At 39.6% G+C, this 26,527-nt stretch overlaps 2 protein-coding genes across 6 annotated transcripts in view; one reads left to right on the forward strand and one right to left on the reverse strand.

Moving 5' to 3' along the window:
- LOC309384894 (retinal rod rhodopsin-sensitive cGMP 3',5'-cyclic phosphodiesterase subunit gamma) overlaps window positions 1-15,752 on the forward strand; it is a 60,928-nt gene extending 45,176 nt beyond the window's left edge. For 2 of the 5 annotated variants that reach the window (XM_081938746.1, XM_081938748.1), the window contains 3 exons: window positions 11,752-11,956; window positions 12,845-12,885; window positions 14,961-15,752. In XM_081938746.1, coding sequence (XP_081794872.1) covers window positions 11,811-11,956; window positions 12,845-12,885; window positions 14,961-15,037 — 264 coding nt within the window. In that variant the 5' untranslated portion in view covers window positions 11,752-11,810 and the 3' untranslated portion in view covers window positions 15,038-15,752. Of the gene's footprint in view, window positions 1-43; window positions 223-2,355; window positions 2,931-9,256; window positions 9,331-11,751; window positions 11,957-12,844; window positions 12,886-14,960 lie in introns of those variants that run through there. The other 3 variants (XM_081938747.1, XM_081938749.1, XM_081938745.1) reach the window with 3 other exon arrangements.
- A 1,958-nt stretch (window positions 15,753-17,710) lies between these two features.
- Window positions 17,711-26,527, reverse strand: TSPAN10 (tetraspanin 10). The gene is made up of 3 exons (XM_081938742.1): window positions 26,280-26,527; window positions 20,837-21,432; window positions 17,711-18,443 (listed from the first exon to the last, which is right to left on the reverse strand). The coding sequence occupies exons 1-3, from the start codon at window positions 26,454-26,456 to the stop codon at window positions 18,113-18,115; spliced, it is 1,104 nt and encodes a 367-aa protein (XP_081794868.1). The 5' UTR covers window positions 26,457-26,527; the 3' UTR covers window positions 17,711-18,112.

Raw genomic sequence — 26,527 nt, forward strand, 5'->3', positions numbered from 1 at the left:
CAATTTCCCCGTCCATCAGCGCTCTCCGATTGGCGGAACTCGCCACTTCTATCGGAAGTTAGGACAGAATCGAGATCGCTATTGGGCGAAGGAGACGTCACTCCCAGCAGGGGGCGAAGGAGATAGGGTTGCCTAAAGGCGCCCGGAGAGATGCTGCATTTGAGAGTTTTCTGCTGCCGCCGCGGGTTGGCGGGGACTTTTGGTACATCAGAAGCGGGTCAGGTGAGAACTTTAGCCGGGAGGATTAGAGGGTAAAAATCACAGTTTAGCTGCGTTCACACAAAACGCCAAGGGCGGGTTGCTTGTTTACCAAATAAACCGAAGTGGCACATTTTCAATTACACAAGCCCATTTATTTTTATTCTGTTTCAACCACATGATTTAAATGTCTGATCTTGGCAATGTTTATTTGGAATGCTGTCTTCAGTCCGAGGATCAATCCGAGTGCTGTGAAATAACCCTTACTGTTGAAGGATTATCCTGCCCTAAACTCTCCTTTAAAATCTTTTTTTTTATCATTAAAAAATGATTTCTTAAAAAGTCATTTCTGATTCTAAGGTCCTTTGAAGTTAGCATCTTCATTAGGATTCAGTAGAGTCCTAAAATAAGGATCATGTTTCCAGATTCTTTATCAATGCTGGATGTTCAGCAAAGAGGAATTATCTTGGTATCATAACCACAAAGAGTGCCAAAAACTGCTTTCTGACTGCCTTCTAGAATAGGACTAGGCAACCAGTTGCCTTCCTGATGTGTTAGGTGTTAATTCTTGTCAGTCCCAGTCAACACAGGCAGTGGCAAGGGATTTGTACTCCAATCCCTTGACCTATCTGGAGACACCAGGTTGGAAGCTACATGCTAGCATGGTTTCAGGATTGAGAAAGAAATGTTCAGTATTCCATAGGCTGTTTTATGAAAGTATAAAACTGGCAATTATTCTATAGGTTCCTTCTTAGAGAACAGAAATAAGAAGAAATGGGACGTTGATATAAGCTAAGATTAATTTTAGAGTATGTATTAATGGAAATAACACTTGTATTGGTGCATAAGAAAAAAAATCCCAAATCCACACACAGAGACAGAATACTACCGTGAACCAAAACATCTCGCAAATTATTGTGGCAACCTTGCCACATTTTCTTTTGGGTCTTTTGTTTTGATTTTTCAGTGCCTGACTCTAGTAGTGATAACAATTATATGAATTGGTTCCACTCCCTATGTCTCTCTTTAGATATGCCCTTAATTTAATTGTTTGTTATATGTACTTATATGAAACTTTCTGACACAGTCGATGTTGAACTGCTAATTTAATTCACATCTGAAGAGGGTTGGGCAAATTTGTGGAAGATATAAGTATCAGTGGGTGGTACTATTCAGAATGGCTATAGACTTTCTATAGCAGGGGTGTCCAAACTTGGGAACTTTAAGACTTGTGGACTTCAACTCCCAGAATTCCCCAGCCAGCATGGCTGGCTGGGGAATTCTGGGAGTTGAAGTCCACAAGTCTTAAAGTTCCCAAGTTTGGACACCCCTGTTCTATAGCATCAGAATGGGATGTTGCTAAGTACCATTCACCAGAGGACAGGAAAAGAACAACAGTTTTGCCTTCCAGATAATTTGGCCTTTTGGGGGGGGGGGGGAAATGCTGGACTAAGGAATCAATAAAGTCCTCTCAGCTGCATCTACCAGCCCGATTTCTTTCAGTTTACATCCCATCTTTATTATATTTTATAAATAACTCAAGGTGGCAAACATATCAATACATCTGACTCTTCCTATTTTTCCTACAACAACAACAACCCTGTGAAGTGGGTTGGGTTGAGATAGAGTGACTGGCCCAGAGTCACATAAAATGAGGAGATCCAGAGTTTTTCCTGAACTAGACAGTAACATGCATTAAAATCCATATTGAAGAAAACATTACTCAAAATATGTTCCGGAATAAATACTAGTATTCTATATACTATATATTGCTTATATTATCCATTTAAAAATGCATTCCGAAGTCAACTTTCTCATACCAGGTCAAAATGTTTTAAAATCTGAATCTACTTAAATGCATAGTTTTCAACTATGTAAAACGTCACACATCAGAAAGAAGAGTCGGGATCTCACCAGAACTTGGTTTTTGTTTTCAGAACATCGTCAAGATAGTGAAATGCTGTTGCTTACGTACTGAACCAAAAGTCACAAGTGGAACGTAACCCAGATCTTGTAGGCATGATATATTTCTGGATAAATAAGTGAAATTCTGTAGGTCGTATCTTTGCTTGGTTTGACTTCAAAGATGGATTGGATGTCCTGGAAATAAAGGGATATAGAAGTATTGGGGTTTAATTTTGTTTTTCTTCTTACCAGAAGTGTATATATCTGTTTTGGGGCCCCGAGGCTAGTGATACAACAACTCTGGCCCTACTGAAAAGATCTTGCCATGGGAGGCTGGTAAATATAAGCTGGCTCCCTGCAGCACTACTAAGCAGTGGACAGCGTCACTTCTGTGCAGATGCAGAGAGTGGCAATGGCACCCAAAAGGCTGCATCCCTGAAGGATAAGTCGTGCTCCGAGAAGGAAACTGCTTCTTCGGGGACCTGTTTTGACACCCCACCAACGCTTCTCCCTCCCACAACGTGTTGTATGAGTGGATGCCACAACTGCGTCTGGATTGCTTATGCAGAAGAGGTTCTGAAATACTACAAGGATGGTGGCGAGCAAGCTTTGGCCGCTGTGGAGAAACACATAGAGGATGAAAACATTAAAATGTTCCTGAAGATGGAAATTAAGTTCCGTATGAAGAAAGACTGACACTTTTGACCTGATGCACATTTATCCCACGGTTTCGGACTATAGGAGACTTTGAAGAGGAAAAGCTAATTATTTATGGTTCCTTCTGTAAGAGATGATATATTTTATTTTATATAAAGAGTTCTGATGACTGTGTGTCTATTATTGTAGCACTGTCTTCTTTTAAAATTTAATCTACTTAAAACAGAGGTATGATATTTGGCATGACCTGCTGTTTTCATGAACTGGGTTTGTGCTTCAAATGTTTTCAGAATGTCACATTGATCTCATAGATCAGAGGTGTCAAACTTGTGGCATCACGTCATCACGTGACGTATCGCGACTTTCCCCGTTCACTAAAATGGGGGTGGGCGCGGCCAGCACATGATGCATCCAGCCCTCCAGCCGCGCATTTGACACCCTTGTCATAGATGGCATTGTAGTAAAGAAGTTCTGATTTAAGTAGGTAGCTAGGAACAAATGGATCCCTCCTTTGTCAAATAAATACCGTATTTTTCAGACTATAAGAGGTACTTTCCCTCCCCCCAAAAAGTGGGTGGAAATGTCTGTGCATCTTATAGACTGAATACGGCCCTGTTTTGGGCCTCCCGACATCCCTCCCCCCTCCCCCCGCACATCCCATTTTTAGCAAAAACAGGATGCATGAAGTGTTTGGGAGGACTGCAAAGTGCTCCTGGGGTCTGGGGAGGACAAAAAGTGGATGCACGGAGGACAAAAACTTTTTTTTTCTTGTTTTCCACTTCAAAATCTATGTGTGTCTTATATTCCGGTCCGTTTTATAATACGAAAAATACGGTATGTGCCAAATTTCAGTCCGCACATCTTTTAGTAGAAAAGTAGGATCACTCACCCCTGTGAACCAGTATCTTTTTCGATGTGGTTGCTGAACAAGCTGTAATGTGTTTATAGATAACTCTAAGCCTTAAAGGTTGGGTTCATACATTATGCTAAGCTAAAAATAAATAGGCCCGTTGTGGTCTTGCATCATGTCTAAACCAGACGTACAAGATATTCCCAGGAGATTTATTTATATATTGACCAGACTTAGCTTTATGTTTGTTAGTGTATCTTTGCCTTCAGATCACAGCCCATGTAACTCCTTTAGGATCCATTAATCTCCTTTCCCCATCACTTGCTGAAATGCAAAAGCTCCTGGGCTAACTCTTAAGTCACTCTGAATAGCTATAAAATGCTTACATTGCTGCTCTGTGGTAAAAAAGAAATATCTGCTCCATCTGCCAGCAGGTATGAAACTACAGAATTGAAGGAAAGTATATTGTGAACTTTGCAATTTACCATGACACTAAATACCATTGCAGAGCTGTATCCTCCTAGCTCGCAGGAAGACTACAACAAACCAGCTGGCCGACTGGCTGGCCAGTGAGGAGCCAATCTGGCCTCATCTATCATCTAGGGAAGAATTTGTTATTCCATTCTCTTTCCCCTTTCATTTCTATTAGGGGCTGAAAACAGGAATATCCTTGTTTTTCATATCTTCACAGCACTTAGAATGTTACGAATATTTTAGGTGAATAATAATGATTGTGTACACTATAGCTATGAATCAATTTGGTATAAGCAGAGGTGGTATTCAGCAGGCTTTGACCAGTTCTGGAGAACCGGTAGCGGAAATTTTGAGTAGTTCGGAGAACCGGTAAATACCACCTCTGACTGCCCCTGCCCCCATCTATTCTCTGCCTCCTGAGCTCCAGCTGATTGGGAGGGAATGGAGATTTTACAGTATCCTTCCCCTGCCACACACACCAAATCACGCCCACAGAACCGGTAGTAAACATTTTTTAATCCCACCGCTGGATAGGAGGAGTTAAAGCACCAGGCTATTAACCAGGAGGTTGTGAGTCTAATCCTACCTTGGAGTCAAAGCCAGTTGGATGTCCATGGGGCAGCCAGCATTTCTCTTAGCCTTAGGAAGGAGGCTTTGGCAAACCACTTTCGAAAATCCTTCCCAAGAAAACTGAAGGCAATCACGAAGTACACTATAGACTACTTCACATATGTTTGTTATGTTGGCCTTCTGTCATGTCTGAATGCAGCTATCTTCTGTATTTTACTTTTACTTAGGGGTACATTGCACAATTCCATCATCTGCACTACTCTCCTTAAGAAATCTGGATTTTTATTTTGATGTAGTGGCATTAATACAATGGCACTTTATACAGCAATATTTATTTCCCATACGTGCTGCCTTTTCTCCAAGTTAATAAGAGTATGCACAGTATGTAGACAAAGTTTGTACACCCACACTGTGATAATATGGTATTTGGTTTTTGCTAAGAACAGTTTCTGGATCCAGCACACTTTGTTGTATGCCACTTTTGGTGAGATATGGGAAGCTATGATTGATAAGAGTAGAATAGATAAGAGTCTTTTAAGGGTTCAGCATATTTGCAAACTCATCCATTTAACCAGTGAATCATAGGTACACTGGGTCAATCACAAATGTAGTTATGTTGGGAAGATTAGTCTGAGAGTAATTCAATTGAGCTCATTTGATGAGCTTCACAGCTGAGCATGGAACTGAGCACGGACTAGGTGGCTCGGTGGCTAAGACACTGAGCTTGTCAATCAGAAAGGTTGGGAGTTTGGTGGTTTGAACCCCTAGTCCAGGTCTCCTGCATGAGCAGGGGGTTGGACTAGATGACCTACAAGGCCCCTTCCAACTCTGTTACTGTTACTGTTTAAGACATCCAAGGTCCCTTCCAACTCTGTTATTAACCGAAGTGACTACGGAACTATGCATTACTGTACACTACATTCTAAATTTGTATTTATCTTGTGCTTTTGTTTTCTTTCCCCTATAGTATTTATAATAAGATGGATAATTACTAGAACTCATTATGTGGATAGCTTGCTTTTGGCATAGGATATCATCACCTGTGCTCTTATTCTGTATAGGATGGTTACAGTAAAGTAAGACTACCATATTTGGCTTGTAAAATCCAGGCAACCAGTAGATAGCAAGGAAGAAATATAGAAAATTCTGACTGCTGCCATCTGGAAGTTTGCAGTCTGATCTTGTAGCTGCAGTTCAGCAAACTCTTAGTATATCTTACTGCATTGTGTCAACTCAACCATTAAGTCCGCATAGGTGTGAAGCAGTGGTGGGTTCCTACCGGTTCAGACTGGTTCGGGCGAACTGGTAATGGTTTGGCAGCCTGTGTCACTGGAACCAGCAGTGACCCAGGCCTGTTATGACCCTGAACCAGTTCTCCTATTTGTTTTTCGCTTCTGCGCATACACAGAAAAAAAAATATTGCACTGTGCATGCTGCAAAGCACATGCACAGCGCACCCACGAGCAAACCAGCAGTAGTGCCTGCTGGAACCCACCCCTGGTGTGAAGCCCTTTCCGTTTATAATTTACAAAGAAACCTCAAATATTTCATGTTTTATACAGAGGGAAACTGAGAAACTTCCTGCTTAGATGACCTTAGCAGTGAATGTCTGCATAGAGAATGCCATAGGAAACAGTGGTGATAAATCTCTTCCTAGTCCTTGGCTATGTTGCATAGCTTGTTACACTATCAGACTATCAGTCTATCAGTAAATGTAATGTGTTGTCTGAATTTGATCTATGGGTCAAGCTGTGTTCCGGGCAGAGTGTTTTACAATTAGCTTCAGCCAAAGTTACTTTCCCTTATCACCCCAGGATTTACTTGTTGACCAGCTATGGATGTGGGGTTTGTGGTTAACCTCTGGGCAAAACTCAAGAGGCAGAACATCACATGGGAATGGCACACGGGAAGGTAAGTAAAACAGGACCCAAAGGGAACGAAAAGAAAGAAATCCTTCTCCTGCCCCCTTTCACAGTATCTCTGTTCTATAACACTGAAGCTGTTATTTTTAACTGAACAGTAACAAAGAGGAGGCGAGATGTCACCTCTCTTGCTTTAATCGTTGCTTACCAGTGAGTTGTGTTTGGTCTTGCATTGCTGTGTCATCTAGCGCCAGATACCATAGCAAGGACATACTTTATCCATGGTTACTGCCTGATTAGCCACTGTGCAGTCAGGCAGCCCTGACCTTTATTTATGAAGTCCTTACACCCACTCTATTGTCAGTATTAGACACAGGTGAAAGAATTGAATGGCTTACATTGCCCTCTACTTTTTTCCATAAAGGGTCATCGGTGGAAAATAACTTTGGAAGATCTTAGTTAACAACTGCCATCGGTATAACTTTGCAGTCAACGGTTTCTTGCTTTTCAGAAGGACTACAAGAAGATCTTGTTATGGGTTGGATTTGTGCAACAAACCATTTAAGGTTGTAACAAGATGTTTGAACATATCCATTGCAATTGTTAGATAATGACCTATATCCAAATGTATTGTAGGAATCCAAGGATTGGTGGTTGATTCAGTACATACTGGTTAAGCATCAGCAACAGAGTGGTCAATGCCTTGAATGCACTACCTTTCTCTGTTGTTACATCTTCAAATCCCCAATACTGTAACCTTAAACTGCCTACTACTGACCTCACCCCATTCTTAAGAGGTCTGTAAGGGGCGTGCATAAGCACACCATCGTGCCTACTATCCCTGTCCTACTCTCCCCATTTATTCATACCTATTTCATTCATACTCCTATTTATTCTTATACCTATTATCTTGTAAATGATTGACAAATCAAATAAATAAATAAGCCAAGCATAGCTTACTGTTATGTATGAATGAGTTACAGACAGGGGCATCTGTTGACTTTTTATAGGCAGTAAAAGAACAAAACCCAAAGTTTGGGTCCTTGATTGTAAAGCAAATGAGGGAGGTGAGTCCTTGCTTATCATGGTTGTCAGTTGCCCCTGACTAAAAAATAATATCCCCCCACCCCCTCCTTAGCCAGATTACTACCTTGAATGCCTTAAAGAGTAAGATTCAGATGAAAAGAAAAATCAGCAGGAAACTAAACTGCGCCTGTTTCAATTTGTACAAAGAATCAATTTGATAAGTTGGCAATCTAGCATGACAATGGTTCCTTTTAACTAGAATAATTCTCTGTGATCATATTAACGGTTCTCATTTTCAAAACCTACAGTATGAACCCCATTTCAGAATATACCAGTAGTTGAATGGGTGGAATTTAGGCATTCTTAACTAGATTGTTTCATATCTGGGGGAACAAGAGGTACTTCTCTGTTTGCCAGAATAACAGTAACTCTGATATCTCCTTTCCTAGCTGCTTTCTTTGAAATCTTCTGGGTGTCAAGGTTCCAAGTAACACCCCCAATGAAAGAAGATTATGAGGCCTGAGTTTCCTCAAAGTTCCATTTTATTAGAGATGCCATATTCACACATCTGGGAAAACCCAAATGTGAATATTTCCAGGTTTTCCCCACCCAAGTGAAAGTTCAAGTCCCTGCCCAGCACCCACAAGTCCAACACATGGCCCAGTCAAGCACCGTCCAAAACTGGAGATGCCTCCCAGTCACGTCACCCCATCGCAGCTGCAGGGCGAGATGTCCTTGACTCTCTGAGAAAAGAATGTTATTTTGACTATATCTCACCCATACTTCATATAATTCCCCCTCCCATTTTCCCACAGTAGAAAATGTGGCAGGCCTGAAGGCCCAAAGTAAAAGATGGCTTCCAGGTCTGACGGTATAGAAAGCATTACCATGGATTCATTTACAGGGTGCTAGAAGTGGGTCTGGGAGTTTTTTGTCTCTAAAGTCAACAGAGGCAAATATTTAAAATGTATCCCAGTAACGTTGCTTAAAAATATTTTTGTTGTAATATTTAAACATTAAAAATAGTTCAAATTTTAAAATGGGGTATGGAAAATATACAAGCCATCCTCGACGTACAACTATTTGTTTAACGACAATGCTAAAAGTGATTTATAACTGGTCCTCACACTTAAGACTGTCGCAGCATCCCTGTGTTCAATTATCAGAATTTGGGCGCTTGGCAACTCGTATGCATTTACAATATTTGCAGCATCTTCTAGAGGGTCCTGTGATTATGATTTCCAAGAGGCTTCCAACAAGCAAGGTGAATAGGGAAAACGACAGTCACTTAACAACCCCTGGCAAAACAGTCATAAAATTGGGTGCAACTCACTTAATAATTGCATCACTTAGTGACAGAATTTCCAGTTCCATTTGTGTTTGTAAGTCAGTGACTATTGTATAACTACTTCCTCTCCCTGACCTAAGCACACAAACTATAAACAATGTATCTATAAACGAGGGATGATACTGGATTAAAAACAAGAGTCATAAACCTATTATGAGGAATATAATACATTGTAACACCTCTGAAACCTCCAGAACAAGCTTTGACCAACTACAGATACATATTATAAAGGCTGACTCATACAGACCTGCTATCATTAACACTTGCGATAGGGATTTGAGTGGGTGCATCTTTAACTTCTGGTAAGTAACCAAAAGTTTGTATCAGTTTTTAGTCACCAGCCAATTTATTCCACCCACTTTCCAGCTGTTACATTCTTCTGGAGCTAGTTGTGGCTGTGTTCCAGGAAGGTGATATCCATCTGCAAGGAAGAGACCCAGGTGGGTGGTTTTTAAACAAAGCCCGTTTGGGTAATTCACCATTTTCTGACTAACTTTTCTCCTAGGATAATGAATGTGTTGTGCAATTTAAATGAGGCTAAATGCAAGTCTAAATACAAATGAGGCTGAAGTTCCATGGAAGAATTGGAGTTCAGCTATCAAAGCTTCTACAGATTTGGGTAGCATGAGAAGAGCATCTTGATAGCAACAAAAGGTCATTAAAATAGTGGCCGCTGGTTATACTCATGGATGTGAGAGAAGCAGCTAGGTTTGCAAAGTGTTTAAAAGTTTCTAGGGAAAAAAGGTGAAAATGTAAGCTTTTGCATTGCAAGTATATTGGAATGCTAGACAAATAGATGGACGGATGGATGGATGAATAGTAGAGAGAAGATAGATGGATAGATGATAGATAGATAGATAGATAGATAGATGATAGATAGATAGATGATGATAGATAGATAGATAGATAGATAGATAGATAGATAGATAGATAGATGATAGATAGTAGAGAGATGATAGTAGAGAGATGATAGATGGATGGATAGATAGATAAATAGATAGATAGATAGATAGATAGATAGATAGATAGATAGATAGATAGATAGATAGATAGTAGAGAGAGAGAGATAGTAGAGAGAATAGATAGATAGATAGATAGATAGATAGATAGATAGATAGATAGATAGATAGATAGAACAGAGATGATAGATGGATGGATGGATAGATGGATGGATGGATGGATGATAGGTAGGTGTGAATGTGTGTTCTTAGCCCATGGAAAATGTCCCAGGGGTGGGGGATGGAAGGCAAAATCTTCCAAATTTAGTTGCTAGATGAATAGTGGAATCCATGATTTCTAGCACTTTACCCTGAAAAGGTAACATGGCTCTTGCAGGGCTGAATTTATCAAGATTGGTGATAGAACAGCTTTTGAGAAAATTAATAAGAGCTGATGAAACAAACAAAGAAAACCCTTTTCCATTCCGGGAAACAAGCCTAAAACTACTTAAGGGGGTGGAGCACTCTAATCAGATTAGCATCTTTTTCAGGGATTTGAATGTGAGCCTGAGCAGTGTCACCCTGGATGAGACTAATGTTGTTTTATCCCATTGTTCTATCTGGATGGCAGCCAATAACCAATGCTAAATTGCCCCAAGTAAAAACCTCTGGATCTGCTGAGGATGTGTCTCTGCACCAAAGCAAATGCAAGGATTCATTAAACCTAGTCTTCTTCCAGAATGATGCCCAATAGCTCTCTCTCTCTCTCTCTCTCTCTCTCACACACACACACACACACACACACACACACACCAGTCTGCTGCCACTATTGTGCCTGGCAAGTGGACTATCTGCACAATGATTATAAGCAACAAGTTTAGCCAAAGACTCTGGTGAAATATTCTTCTACTGTAGTATCTTAATGTGACAGACTCATTTCTAGTGATGGAAACAGAAAGCATTAGGTGATCTCAACGCAACAGGAAAATGCTCAAGCAAACCAGATTTTAGCAGTGCCAAGGAAAGAAACCAGATATTTTCTGGATCGCAGCCTGCTTTTTCTGATTGGCTCTGAAAATTTAATGTTTTCAGAAGAGCCGGTACTTCACCATCCGAGTTGCATAACTAGACCCCAGCCAAATATATACATCAAACCTTCCTAGTCACATAATTAAAGCAGAGAACAGTCAGTATGTCACCTGCAAGCACCTCCCACAGGGACAGATCCTATGAAGTGGGGAGGATTCTGCAATCAATTGTTATTTCATTACATAATCTTAGTGCATGACTGAGTTCACATATATGATATGTTAAATAAACAACTCTGTTGCTTTCTTTTGTCCAGGTCTTAAAATCATAGAGCTGCAAGGGTCCATTGAAATCCTTGAGTCCAACCCCTGTTTAGCGCAGGAGTCCAATTTAAAACATCGCAGATGGATAGTTGCTTAGCTTCTCCCTAAACACATCCAGTGCAGGGGGGGGGGGGTTCATATTTTTTTTACTACCGGTTCTGTGGCCGTGGCTTAGTAGGCATGTCATGGCTTGGTGGGCATGGCAGGGAAAGGATACTGTAAAATCCCCATTTCCTCCCAATCAGCTAAGACTTGGAAGGCAGAGAATAGATGGGGCGGGGCCAATCAGAGGTGGTATTTACCGGTTCTCTAAACTCTCAAAATTTCTGCCACCAGTTCTCCACAACTGGTCAGAGCTGCTGAATACCACCTCTGATCCAGTGGATGAATGAATGACATCCATAACCTCTCAGTTGATTTGTTCAGGTACATTTTCTAATGTTTAAGTGGGTTTGCCTTCTAACAATGTATTCCTTGAAGAAATACCAACAGAGTTTAAAGGTGGCATATTTCCACTGCATTTAATGATAGACTTCACAATTATTATTATTATTATTTTCTATCTTAACAGATTAACCCACCAGAATCAAGAGGGCTGTTGTTCACAAGTGACATTCTTTCATCCCAGCCATGAACCTTGAAGTTCCAAAACCAGAATTCAAATCTGCCACCAGGGTGACTGGGGGGCCTGTCACTCCCAGGAAAGGCCCTCCCAAATTCAAACAGAGACAAACTAGGCAGTTCAAGAGCAAGCCACCAAAGAAAGGTGTTCAAGGGTGAGATACAAAGTGTTATTTTGCAGGAAGATGGGAATTCATTTTCTTTTAAATCAAAGATGCCTAACCTGAGTTCCAGCCCCAGCTGGCCCTTCAAAGCCACAATGTGACTTCCAGAGCCATACCCATAACTGTTACTCAGTTGTAATCTGTAAAGTATGATAGAAACACATACAGGTAGTCCTGGACTATCAACCATTCCTCCAATAAATGTTCGAAGTTACAACAGTACTGAAAAAAGTGACAGGACCAGTTTTCACACTTATGACTGTTGCAGCATCACCACAGTCACATGATCAAAATTTGGGCTATTGGCAAGTGGCATATATTTATAACCTTCCAAGCCAGCTTGTGACAAGCAAAGTCAATAGGGAAGCCACATTCGCTTAATGATCGCTTGATTCACTTAACAACTTCATTTTAATACAATACAATAGTAGAGTTGGAAGGGACCTTGGAGGTCTTCTAGTCCAACCCCCTGCCTAGGCAGGAAACCCTATACCGTTTCAGACAGATGGCTATCCAACATCTTCTTAAAGACTTCCAGTGTTTTGTTTAGTAACTCTGGCAAAAAAGTTCATAAAATGGAGCGAAGCTCACTTAACAACAGCCTTGCTTAGCAATGGAAATTTTGGGTTCAATTGTGGTCATAAATCGAGGATTACCTGTACACATTGCTTAGATATCTGTACGGGTGTTTCCCCGCAGTGTAGCTGCAGACCAATTCCTGAACTCCCTTACATTATATTATTTCTATAATTCTCTTCTGTCAAAAAGAGTAGCTTTTTAAAATCACCCAACCTAGGTGAATAGAGAGGTAATATTTCCACGAAGTGATGATGATTGGAAGCCAACTTTGTAGGGAAATGGTTTCTTTTTCTTTTGCAGGTTTGGTGATGACATTCCTGGTATGGAAGGCTTGGGAACAGGTATGAAGGATCAATTAATTACCTTAACTGAAGTGCTGAAGTGAGACAGTCAGGTTTCTGCAGCTTCCTTGCAGTTTATCCTTCTCCACATTGCTATGGGCAGGTCCAGCTCTTTTCAGGCACGGATGGGATATTTTGGGCAATGCCACAACTCACATTGAAACCTTTCTACTGTCCGTGGCTTGCTTCCTTTGTCTAAATTTACTGAATTCCCTCGGTAAACGGTTGAATTCCTTGTTCCTGTAATTTTACTCCCTTATATTTTGGCTGTTATATTTTTGTTCTTTTTTATAAGGAGCGTTCTCTGGGCAGGTTGCATAAAAGGAATATAATCCACAGCAGATATTTACCCATTTGTTTTAGGGAGGATCAATCCTAGAACCTGCTCCAAAAAACAGGGAATTGCTATCTAATAGGGAGATCTGGGCAGAGCCAACACAATTCCCTGACTCCTCTTAACTGATTTGTATGATTATTGGTAGCAGCTCCAGAACAGCAGGTGCAAAATGGCCATTTTCAGCCAGATTGCATTCATGGGTGTCCTCATATTTTCTTCTTGGGAGGTTTTTTTTTCCCCATCCAGGATTGCAAAAGGAACATCCTATTTATCCAAGTGGTTCTTCCACAGAAATTGGCTTCTGGGGGACATTAGAGCAGGGGACAGGGCAGTACCGTATTTTTCAGAGTATAAGACGCACATTTTTCCCCCTAAAAGAGCATGGAAATGTTGGTGCGTCTTATACACCAAATTCACCCATTTTTGGCCTCCTGAGGCCCTGCCCCCACATCCTATTTTTGCAAAAAATGGAGGCTTTTTTACCTTCCCTCAGCCCCCAGCAGCCCTCTGCAGGCTTCAGCAGGGCTGAGGCAAAGCAAAAAGGCCCAGTTTTTGCGAAAAATGGGCAAAAATGGGCAGTTTTTCACAAAAACAGAGACTTTTTTGCCTTCCCTCAGCTGCCAGCAGCACCCTGCTGAAGCCTGCAGAGTGTTGCTGGGGCTGAGGGAAGGCAAACACTTTTTTCTTACTTACCTCTTCGAAATCTTGGTGCGTCTTATACACCGGTGCATCTTATAATCCGAAAAATACAGTAAACAGCTTCAAAAAGTACCTGAGATGCTTTTACTCTTGATTATCAGACAGTCATGAATTTTGGCAGAAAGGATGTGTGTGCCTAGCGCAGAAAGTCCACCCAGAGGAAGTCTAGCAGCACTAAGCTACATGTGGCACATCTTTTTTTTTAATCAAACTTTTTATTTGTACCAGTGTAAAGGGGCCAGACATCATGCTGAAGTATGATTTGTATTTCGCAATAACATATAGAGACAACCAGTGCTCCAAAAGCTGTTTTGGCATGTGTGAGAATGCGAAAGTAGCACCTCTCTGAACACCTTGTTGCAGCCCGACAAGTGTGTTTGTGCTTTTGCATGCTTAAGTATCTTTTGAAGGCTGGATCGAAAGCATTGCATGGACCCAGGAATATTATAAGCATCTCCCTGGCTATCATCCTATTCCAAAAATGCTATCGGGGCACAAATACCACTGTTATTCTTTTCCTCTCACAAATGCCTATAAAAGCACTTTGTTTGCAGCTGGGTTTTATGCTACACAGTAAGCTATACTTCCCTTAAGCACTGTTAGTGAATAAACCAAAATTTGATGGATTCACACAATCCATGAGCCACGATTACACATTAAGCTTCAATGCACATGAATAAAGTTGGCGTCCTCAAGCAGTCCGGATCAATCCGTCTCCTTTCTAAAATGTCCTTATTCATTTGTCTGGGGATAACTGTTGCACTCCATTTGATCCTCTGTCCTTTTGTGAAAGGCTATATGGAAGTACTGAATTGTCATTTGTATGTCACATTGCACATTGATACTTTGATCAATGGCAATAAGGTGAACGTAGGCCTCAGTACCACTCCAAAGGACTCAAAGACTGATCATGATCCCATTCCATTGTCTGATTTTTCAAACACCTTGCATGCTTTGAAGTCATGTTCATGTCATCAGAAAGTTAATGCTGGCAAGAAGCAAGAAGGGTTGAGTTGATATGGGCTCTCCTCTCTTTCAGATATCACTGTGATCTGTCCCTGGGAAGCTTTCAGCCACCTGGAACTCCATGAACTGGCACAGTATGGTATCATTTGAAGACGTAGAAGCCAGAAACGGGCCTGATATATGGCTTTCATTCAGCAAGCAAGAACAGTTCATGAGCATTCCCATTATCCGTATTCCTAGCCCTGCAAATTCACTATCCCAGTAGTAGCCTGTTGGGGCCTATAGCAATTGCTCACTAAAATAAAATCCAAGTGAATAAATCTTTGGCTTGGTTTCATACTATGGTTCCTGCAAGGATTTCCTTCCCTCCAATTAAACATTTGCAAAAAAAAAAAAAAGTCACAATGAACCTGAGAAATGACTTCATTTTATATGCAGTAAGTCCTACATTTTACAATATTTCCTTCTAATCTTTTTTTTTAATTCTAGTGTTTTCCCCCCACATATGCAGGGTCCCTCCTTTTTTTCTGGATCTTCTGAGTACCCATTGGTTGTAACAGAAACTGACCATTGCCCAAACCAGACATCATGGGTTGAGAGAGAATGATTGACCCAAAATCACACCGGCTTTCATGTCTAAAATGGGAATAGAACTCTCAGTTTCCTAATTTATAGCCTGGTGTCTTAACCACTAACCAAAACTGCCCCCCTTTCCTTCTGATCTGTCCCTTGGATCATAAAAATTTAAGCAGTAGCTGACGTAACTGAAAACTATTGCAATATTCATTGCTTATGTAAGATGCCAGCAATTGAAGGTCCAGGAGATGGACTGCAGTGATGCACCTTTAAAATTTAAAAGAAATCTGAATAACTACAGATTTACATTTGCACAAAATACAAATATTGGAAATGTTAATATGCTTTTCCTGTGTAATCTTGAAACTTTCAACTAAGAATAAACAGAACAAAATGTTTGGACAAGATAAATATTTATTTCAATGAAACTCTACTTCCTTTTTAGTGGAGGAGACATACTTTCAATGAATTCAACAGTGTTTGCTTCTAGATAAATGAATACAGAATTCCAGCCTCAATTTCTCCACCACACATAAAGCCATTAAGTTTGAGAAGGGATGTCTGTACTGTTGCTATGTAACGATGCATTTAATTCTATGAGCCAAAAGTTGTTGATTATAAATATTAAAATATGACACTGAATAGGTTTAAGAAAGAAAGCATTATATATAATTAATGAAGAAAAAAACTTATTTACAACGAGGACTGAATGAAGCATATAAGGAAAATATTATATTAGGGCAATATAAGTATCTTTGGAAAACTCATCTTTGGTAAGATCACACTTGGAATACTACACCCAGTTTTGGTCATCACAATACAAAAAAAGATGTTGAAACTCTAGAATGAGGGCAGAGAAGAGTAACAAAAATGATTAGAGAGATGGAGGCTAGACCGTATGATGAATGGTTGCAGGAACTAGATACGTCTAATCTAATGAACAGAAGGACCATGGGTGACATGATAGCGGTCTTCCAAATTTGATGGGCTGTCACAAAAAAGAGGGAGTCAACCTATTCTCCAAAGCATCTGAAGGCAGAACAAGAAGTTATGGATGGAAATTTGTCAAGGAGACAACCAACCTGGAAATAAGATGAAATTTCCTGATAGTGAAAACAATTGAAGTCTTGCCTCCATAACTTGGAGGTGCTCCAACACTGGATGTTTTAAGAAGAGATTGGACAGCTATTTACAATACAATACAATACAACAGTAGAGTTGGAAGGGACCTTGGAGGCCTTCTAGTCCAACCCCCTGCCTAGGCAGGAAACCCTATACCATTTCAGACAGATGGCTATCCAACATCTTCTTAAAGACTTCCAGTGTTAGGCCATTCACAACTTCTGGAGGCAAGCTGTTCCACTGATTAATTGTTCTAACTGTCAGGAAATTTCCCCTCAGTTCTAAGTTGCTTCTCTCCTTGATTAGTTTCCACCCATTGCTTCTTGTTCTACCCTCAGGTGCCTTGGAAAGTAGTTTGACTCCCTCTTCTTTGTGGCAACCCCTGAGATATTGGAACAATGCTATCATGTCTCCCCTAGTCCTTCTTTCTCTTAAGCTAAACATACCCAGTTCCTGCAACCGTTCTTCATATGTTTTAGCCCAATGTTCAAGTTTGTCAAGATCCTTCTGTATCTTAAGCCTATCTTCTGGAGTGTTGGTTTTGTCTGGTATAGGATCTCCTGCTTGAGCAGGGAATTGGATAGGAAAACCTCCAAGGTCTCCTCTTACTCTATTGTTCTGTATTTTATGAGATATGGCAAAGTAGTGGCATTTGTGCCTTTTGCATGTCGGCCCCTCAGTCTCTCCTGAGTGGAGATCTGCTGCAATATGCAACTCTGAATTACTGTACTTTCACTTCAGAAAAGTGTAAGAAAGAATCAGAAGGGACAAAGTGTTCCTATTTTTGCTTCTTCTTCTTTTGGAAACCTTACCTGGATTGGAGGGACGTGGTGGCTCAGTGGCTAAGACAATGAGCTTGTTGATCAAAAGTTTGGCAGTTCAGCGGTTCGAATCCCTAGCGCCGCGTAACTGAGTGAGCTCCCATTACTTGTCCCAGCCTCTGCCAACCTAGCAGTTCGAAAGCATGTAAAAAATGCAAATAGAAAAATAGGAACCACTTCGGTGGGAAGGTAACAGCGCTCTGGGTGCCTTCGGTATTTAGTCATGCCAGCTGCATAACCACGGAGATGTCTTTGGACAGCTCTGGCTCTTCGACTTTGAAACGGAGATGAGCACTGCCCCCTAGAGCTGGAAATAACTAGCATGCAAGTGCAGGGGAACCTTTACCTTTACCTTTTACCTGGATTGAAAGTAGTTCCATATCAAAATCAGGAATGAAGGATTTTGAGATATTACTATGAATAATTAGTTGCTAGATTTATAGGGAAGTAGCTTGGGTGTAAAGATCATCTGCTACATTATTCCTCTTTTTCTGACCACAGAGTGGAAAGGTGGCAGGAGTTATTAGAAAACAAAGGGAACTAGGAGAATGGGCAAGATAAATACATGTGAAAATCAGCTTTTGTTTTTATCTTCCCCTGTCTATTTTATCCTGAGTAAATTAACTAGTACAAATGGTATTATATAATACTTTATATTGTATTCCTCAAAAGATTATGAATACATCCATCTCTCCCAATAGGAGAACTAATGCATGCCCTCCTTCCCACTATAATGCTGAGTCCGAGCAGAAGTAATGCCTGCCAGGAGCTTAATGGCCAGAAGCAGGCTAACTACTTCGATCACAACCAAAACTACAGCAAAGAAGCCTATTGTTCCTGCGTGACTATTGAGCCACCTGTTTAACTGGGGAACACAGCCTCCAAGATAGATGGTGCTTTGAACTGCAAACTCCTCCATGCCCAGGGTGCCAAAGCCACACTGGGAGTTCAGGACGGTACCATTTTCCAGTGGATTTAGACAACACGATGCAGGAACGCCACAGGCTTGCACACCTGGAGAAGTGCAGTTAAAATACCTGTTAAGTTAAAAAAAAAGGAAGAAACGTTTCATTCTTCAGTTCATCCCAAGGCGCATCTCCCAGGTTTTTTCAGTATGTACTTCGTCCACCCAATGTAAGCCAGATGATCCCATGGCCAATCTATCTGTGAATTCATTGGATCAAGATCTATATATGTAACAAGAAAGTACCCCTTCCTCCATTGCTACTGGGTTCCAGAAAATCTTGAGGTAATCTAGCACAAATCATGCAGGATTCTATCCGTATCTCAGTTTACCTTTTTTCCTCTTCATCTAATGGATAGTTTATCAAATCAGCCGTTAGACTCTTTGCTAGGACTGAAGCCTGCTGCCGTGACTCAAGGAACGGTAACTACAACTATAATATCTCCTAAGCAATCGGCTTGGGTCAAAAGTCCTAACTACAAAGACTTGCATTAACCAAGGAAGTCTTTGAACAAAAATGGGCTGAAACCAATTTTACCTATCACCTATGTGACAAAAGAATAATCTTCCTTGCAATATCTACTTATGTTTGGTTACCAAACTGACAAGACCCAGTTCTGATAACAGACCCTGAGTTCTTGAGATAGTGAAGTAGACTGAATTTAATCTCCACCCTTCTGTGCAGGGTGAACAGGCAGGTGAGGTTGTTAAAGATGACTGTGCCAAGAATGTGTTTACAGACCTTATGTAAAACTCTTTTGCAATGAACACTGTTTATTTCTACTATTACTGTAATCAGAGATAATGCATTAGTCAAACAGATTAGGAATTATCTAGAGTATCTAACAAGTAAAGATGAAAACATATCACAGTGACTTCCCAATAAACAAAGATACTAATATTTAAACAGTACATATGGCCAACCAAAAGACTGATCCAAAACACAGAAAATGGGAAAATACTAAACCAGAAAACCTAGACAGGCTTGATTAACCATTCTGTTCCAAGCAAAAGTGGAGGTAATACTGTTGAAGCAAAAAGAGCCAGTCATTAATTATCACACTATTGTTTATCAGGCTTATTTAAGCAATCCCAGAAAGAAAGAATGCCAAGAAAGGCAACAGAAGAGATACATGGGCATACCTTTATGTACGTATAATGAAAACAAAGACTGTTCATAGCACATTTAACAGGAAGACAATAATGACTAGTGCTGTTATATAAGATGTTGTTTTATATGAAGGGGCAAGAAAGAGATTCCTGTCTCAATCTAAGCAAACTGAGGATGAGGTGAGTAACCTGAAAACCCTACTGTAGGAAGTTAGTACCCATCCCTCTCCTAGGAAAATGAGATATTTTAGGGGATATTAAAAGGGCAGAATATTTGCCATAAAAGGGAGGCAGAAACTCAGCCCCCCCCCCTTTGTTAAGGCCTGAGTCAGTCTATTCTACATAACAAAGATCTACCTCCTTCAGGCAGAGCCATAATAGGAATCCCAAAGCCCTTTCATTACATCACCACCCAGCAATGCTCAACCAAACCTGGGCTCAAAAGACAACCTAGAGTTGCCCCTGCATGGTCCCATGGGAGTCTGACAACCAATCAGAATACAAGCTCAAATTCAATAGCCCAGAGAGGGCATAAAACCCAGGGACTCTCAACATCTCTTCCCTTATTTTCTTCAAGATCTTCAAGGCATGTAATCCCTATTTCCCCCAGGATCTCAAACCATGCGGTCCTGTCTATCATCAATAAACCTTCTTTTCAAGCAACTTCCATGAATCCAGTGTCTTTTCCCCACTTGGAACTGAACTCAGAAGGACATTTCTTCCAACACTATTAATAGTGTATAGGATTCCAGTTCTTATGGGCATGATCAGAGAGGATGGACATCACAATTCAACATATGTGGGGAACTACCATGCCTTCTGTTGGAGACTAAGACTAACCTGTCCTGGGAGATACTTTTCATCATAATGTGCAGTGCTGTTTATTTTAATTCTACAGGAATGCTCCCTTATATTTGCATCCAGAAACAATAAAATACCTTGCATTGTTTCTAGATGGAAATATAAAGAAGCATTCCTGAAATCAAACAGCAAATAGAACCATCCATTCACTCATATTAATTATACAAAGCTTACTTTGGTGTGAGACAATCCCTTGGCAGCAAAATGCCAGCGATAACATTAGTTGAACAATGTTAAAATGAAAATAAAAATTACATTTTCCAGATTTCAGTGCTACAATTCTGTGTGTGTGTGTGTGTGTGTGTGTGTGTGTCTGTCTGTCTGTCTGTCTGTCTGTCTGTCCATCCGTCCATTAATTCATCCGTACATCCATCCATCATCACTCCATCTTATTTCTAGACTGCCACGTTCTCCAAGGATTAAAGTTATACTTTACTGCTTTGGCACACCTATCTTTCCTGGAAACTGATAATATAGGCCAAAAAATTTACTCACAGATTTGCTTTCCAATCCAGATAAGACTTTACTCCACAGCATTGGAGACCTGATTGAATTTCATCCATAATGAACTGGAGATCTAGGTCATCCTGGTACTGTAACATGGCCACCATAAGAAAATTTTGTAAGGAAGCCTTGATGTGTTGTCTCAGAGAAAAGACGACGATTCCACCCAAAATTTCCAAAACCACAAAAATTATTATTCCTCCAGTAAAAAGCTTCAGAAGAAAGATGCTTTTAAAGAGGGCTCCTGTACAACCCAAAAGGGATATAGATGTAGCAACTAGTCCCACTAATACAAAAAAAAGCATGGGGTCACTGCCCAAATATGTTATTCGTTCACTTTCTAGAGATTCCTTCTCGGAGAGCCCCCAAATTCCTATGGCCAAAATGAATAATCCTATAATGGAGAAAATTGCATTCCAAGTAAAGGTCAAGCATTTAGCGCACCAGCTAAATGAATCCAGAGGAAGATGGGAAGACGGATGAAGAAGGTGCCATTGTCTTGCTTGGTTCCAAGAAGGACCACTTTCTTGTCCATCAGGGCTCAGAGCTCTGTCTTGTGCATTATATGAATAATACTTGCGATCATTCTAATCAGCACAGAAGAGAATCAGAGAATGGAAATTATATATCAAAAATAGGAAACATGCATTTTTTTCCTACAGTATTTGAAAGGCAATACATAACTGGAAAACTCTGAAATATTTTTGTGTCAATTTTCAAAATTGAACATTTTTACAATATGACTGGACTATTAAAAACAACAAGATTCATTCCTCTATTCCACTATATCAGCATCCAAGATGCTTGGGACCTCATGGGGATTAAGTATATCATTCAAAACATCTGGAATCTATGGCATGATGAGGAAACTGTGGCCATCCAGGTGTTTCCTGGCTTGAGTATGGATTTAACCCTAATTGCTATGGACAAAACTGAGTGTAATTGGTATTATGATTCAACATATAGTCCTCGACTTACAACAGTTCGTTTAGTGACTGTTCAATTACAACAGTACTGAAGAGTTATGACCATTGCAGCATCCCTGTGGTCACATGATCAAAATTCAGATGCTTGGCCACGGTCTCATATTTATGAGAGTTTAAGTGTCTCGGGGTCATGTGATCACCTTTTGCAACCTTCTGACAAGCAAAGTCAATGGGGAAGTCATATTCAGCCATGTTACTAAATTAATAATCACAGTGATTCACTTAACAAGTGTAGCAAGAAAGGTCACAAAATGAGACAAAACTCACTTAACAAATGTCTGAGCCCAACAGAAATTTTGGGCTCAATTGTGGATGTAGGTTGAGGTCTACCTGTGCACTGAAGGGAATATTTTTTTCTTCTCATGCCCTGTTGTTCCATAGAAGAGGAATAGACCTTCTATGTATATTGATTTCTGATTTCCAGTGTTACTTACTTACGGTATGTACTTTTGTACGCTGCCTGCTCTAGTGATTCTAGATGGACTATGGTACAACCTTAAGAAAAAATCTGTGAAAGAATACAATAATTTTAATAAGGCACTTGTAATATCTCCCCCAACCGTGTTTTCTGAAATAGTTTACATAAAAAAGGAATTTCTAGCATTTTGCATATTTTAAAAAATGGATATATACATTTATGGATGTCAACTAGACATGGGTTGTTGCCTTTTTGGCCCGGATCAGCCAAACCGGTAGTAGTGGCGGCGGGAGGCTTTGCCCACCCGCCCAGATGCTTCTGCATGCGTGCAGGAGCTCGCCCGAACTGGTAGTAAAAAAATTAGCAACCCACCTCTGATATCAACCTATTATCCAACATACAGACTATTATCCTGAGAGAGGAGCCTAAATATATCACTGGTTGGAAGTACCGGCAATGTTAATTTGTTAATCAAGATGGACCAATTGGTAGAGTGTGAAAGATTCTTGCCCTGGTGAGATTAACTACACCACGTGATAGGAATGCATTGTGTCCAGGCAATCCACGGAAAAGAGAATTGTATCTCTTTAAAATGAGAAAACAATCCTTGTCTCATTACATTAGTCCATCCCACCTGATTAGGCAGGGAATCATGTTGCAGACCCCATTAGTTAAAGGCAGTGACGTGCGGTGAGGTTTACGGCTGGTGAGGCTGGTGACGTCATCAGGAAGGCGGGGAATGGGACCATGTGTGCTAGAGGCTGAGGCTGCCTCATCCTCCAGCACACGTGATCCCATTCCCCGCCTTCCTGAGCGTGCTCCGCCGGCTCGCGCTCCGCAGTCCAGCAGAGGCAGGAAGGTTCTCATTGTTCCCCAGTCGCTTTCATGGCTTCGTCATTCAGGAGCGCCAACAACATTTCTGCCTCCACAGCTCTTGGGTGCGGCCGGGCGGATGTATATAATATTATAATTATATATTATTATAATTATATTATATACTATTATTTCATGAAGAGAGGTGAGGCTCTGCCTCCCTTGCCTCCCCTGACCGCACGTCCCTAGTTAAAGAAGTCCGAATGGTGGTATCCAAAAAGAGAGCCTTTTCTGCCATTGCCCGTCCTAGGAAATATTCTCCCCTCAGAATTGAGGTGAGCTGCCACTCTCCTGGCCTTCCAGAATGCTGTGGAAGCAAGGCTCTGTGCAGCGGTGAAATCTAATCCCCCCCACCAGTTTTTTGGGTGTGGTTGGTGATGGTGGGGTCATGTGACTGGGTGGGCATGTCCAACTTTTTTTTCACTTTCAGCTATTTTTTTTTTTTTTTAGCTTTTTAAAGCATTTTTTCCCTGCCGGTTCAGGCAAACTGGTAGGAAAAAATGCTTTTAAAAGCTTAAAAAATAGCTTCCGATGATCGTGTGACTCAGCTGTGAAATGCGCAATCATCGGAAGCTATTTTTAAAGCTTTTTAAAGCGGAAAAAAGAGCTTCTGATGATTATGCCGCTCAGAGCTCTGCGCAAGCTTTTTTTTTGGCTACTGATTCACAGAAAAAAATGGTTCCTACTGGTTCGGCCGAATTAGGCCAAACCAGGAGGATTTCATCCATGGTTCTGTGGCTTTGCTTGGGGTATACAGAGGAATACATAGCTATGGGGGTGATTAGCACCAAGAAAGCCTTCCCTTCACCTTTTAATTAATTTTTAACATTGTTTTTAATCATCCTTGCCTTTTAATTTTTTTAAACTTTTATCAATTGTTGTTATGCGTTAATGTTTTATTCCACACTGCCCAGAGTTCCTCTGTAAGGGAGGTGGGCAGTTCTGGAATGCGATGAATAAAATAAATAATGACCATTATAAGATGCAAGAATTTAGAAAGTGAGTATTATCAAGAAACAGTGAGGAAAAAAAATCACGGAAAGGGGTGGGCATGCTGTCATTTATAAACAAAATGCGAAGATTTGAAATGAGAAAAATGACTTAATGATGTCATATTATTGTACACAAAATTCTTTTAAGATGTCACTTCCCACTTCTGAGAAGTGGGGGTGAGAGGCATGGAATCAGGGTGTTGCTTCTTAGTTGCAGGGTGGGTACTGTATTCTGGGAAAACCTTCTGGCATAGATAAAATTGGCCCTTCTCATTGATGGCTTTCAGAAGGATATTAAAGACCAAATGTTTTTGAAGTGCATTCTTAGTTAAGTGGAATTTTTTATTTATTTTATTTATATTGTCTTGTGTTATTTAATTTTATGATGCATTTTTCCGTTTAATTTATTACCATGTCCCTTCGGGGAGTCCCTTCGGGGAGAGGGCGCGGTATATATATATATATATATATATATATATATATATATATATATATATATATATATATATATATATATATATATATATATATATATATATATATATATATATATATATATATATATATATATATATATATATATATATATATATATATATATATACATGTTGTATTTGTACTGATAAATAAATAAAGGGAGATCAGTACAAATACAACACAAATATAAAAGGCAACATTAAAAATAAGAATATGGTTTTCTGCCTGCATGGTCTTCTGTGATGAAGCCGAAGGACAGAAAGAGGGAGTAGTGACCTTCCTCCATATTTAGGCATACCAGGGGTTGCAACACAAATATATATAAATATAAATATAAATATAAATATAAATATAAATATAATATATATATATATATATATATATATATATATATATATATATATATATATATATATATATATATATATATATATATATATATATATATATATATATATATATATATATATATATAATGTTTTCAAACCAAATTAGCTGCAAGTCACCAAATTACCACAGAATATAAATAAGATAAATATATAGCAAATAGTTGTAAGGTGTCCCCATGTGACTATCTACTCATAAATATTGAAAAGAGAGAAGAATGGAGTGGTTATAACTGAATAGTCTCTATTTTGGTTATTTTATTCTCCTGGCTCTATTTTTGAAAGTCAAAAGACAATAATCCCCAACTCCAATGTAATTTTGAACAATCAATCAATCAATCCCAGTCAAGGAAACTAATTCTGGTAAATGTGCTTTTCCTTAACTATGATGGTTTTGGTGTAATAGTAAATATTGCCATGGTTTAGCATGTCGTATGAATCTGAATTATTCAGAACTGCTGCTTTAGGATAAATATTTGAAAATCCTGAAAAAATATTGATGTTAAAAATCTTAAAATCACCTGGAATTGTTTAACAGAAAAAGTTAAGTATATATTTGATTTTAGCTTTGATTAATATTTACTCTTGCTACATAATTTCATTCAGCAAATGTGTCCCCCAAAAAAGTCATGGATAAGAGAAAAAGATACTGACACAATAAAATACAATTTGAACTGAAAAAGGAACCATTTTAAACAAGTGAAGAGATGCAATATGAAAATTTGGTGGTCAGGTTGACACGTATAGATAAATGTGAAATATAGCAAAAGTAACATTGTCAAGAGCAATAAACATAAAATGGGACTGCAAATAACTCTTTGTCAGCAAATAACCATTTTTAATTTTAAAAATTACTAAAATAATCAAAGTAGAAACAAATTTACCTTGATCGTTTTTTAAGGAACACTTGTAAGAAAGCTAAGATGATTCAGCATATTTATCTGTAAAAAGTGTCATAAAATTCACTGGGATTTTACTTTTAATAAATATATTTTCTTACAATTTATTAATACTATTTATTGGAGTCTGCTGCAGGATGGATTAGAGAGTTGTTACCTCTGAAGCCTTTCTGTCACAGTTTCTTACGCCTGCTTCTTAGGCAACAAAGAATAAATAATCTCCCAGTTAAAAAACAAACACAACTGAAAAGTAGCATCACCGCCCCGAGTCCCTTTCTGGGAGAGGGGGCGGTTTAGAAATCCAATAAATAAATAAATAAATATGCCAAGAACAAAGATTCAGGATCTCCTTGGATAAAAGCTGAAACAAGCCCAATATGTAACACAAGTCCTTGTTTATTACCTTTGATAGCAAAACTTTTATTTCATCTTCTCCAATCTTGGTGCTCGGAAAGTGAAGATACTTCAAGAAAGAATTCACAATTGTAATCAATTTCTTCATATTTAATGTACAGCATGAAATGGATTTGAAATGATTCCGCAGCTCCTTGGAGTAGCCAGATAACAGTCCAACATTCATGTATGAGGAGAATTTTGGCGTAGACCTACCACAGTCATACTTGCATCATGTGATAAATCACATTTCTCAGC

Source organism: Natrix helvetica, assembly GCF_964273705.1.
Source record: "Natrix helvetica genome assembly, chromosome: 1".
NCBI classification, from domain to species: domain Eukaryota; kingdom Metazoa; phylum Chordata; class Lepidosauria; order Squamata; family Natricidae; genus Natrix; species Natrix helvetica.

Bases quoted from the DNA above. Each gene is read 5' to 3' on its own strand.
- TSPAN10 (XM_081938742.1), bottom strand. From the start codon at position 26,456: ATGAATGTTGGACTGTTATCTGGCTACTCCAAGGAGCTGCGGAATCAT. The intron at 21,433-26,279 runs GTAATAAACAAG...TGTGCTGATTAG, and splicing joins TAAAAGTTTTGCTATCAAAG to AATGATCGCAAGTATTATTC. The intron at 18,444-20,836 runs GTGAGTAAATTT...TTAACTTAACAG, and splicing joins CTGGATTGGAAAGCAAATCT to GTATTTTAACTGCACTTCTC.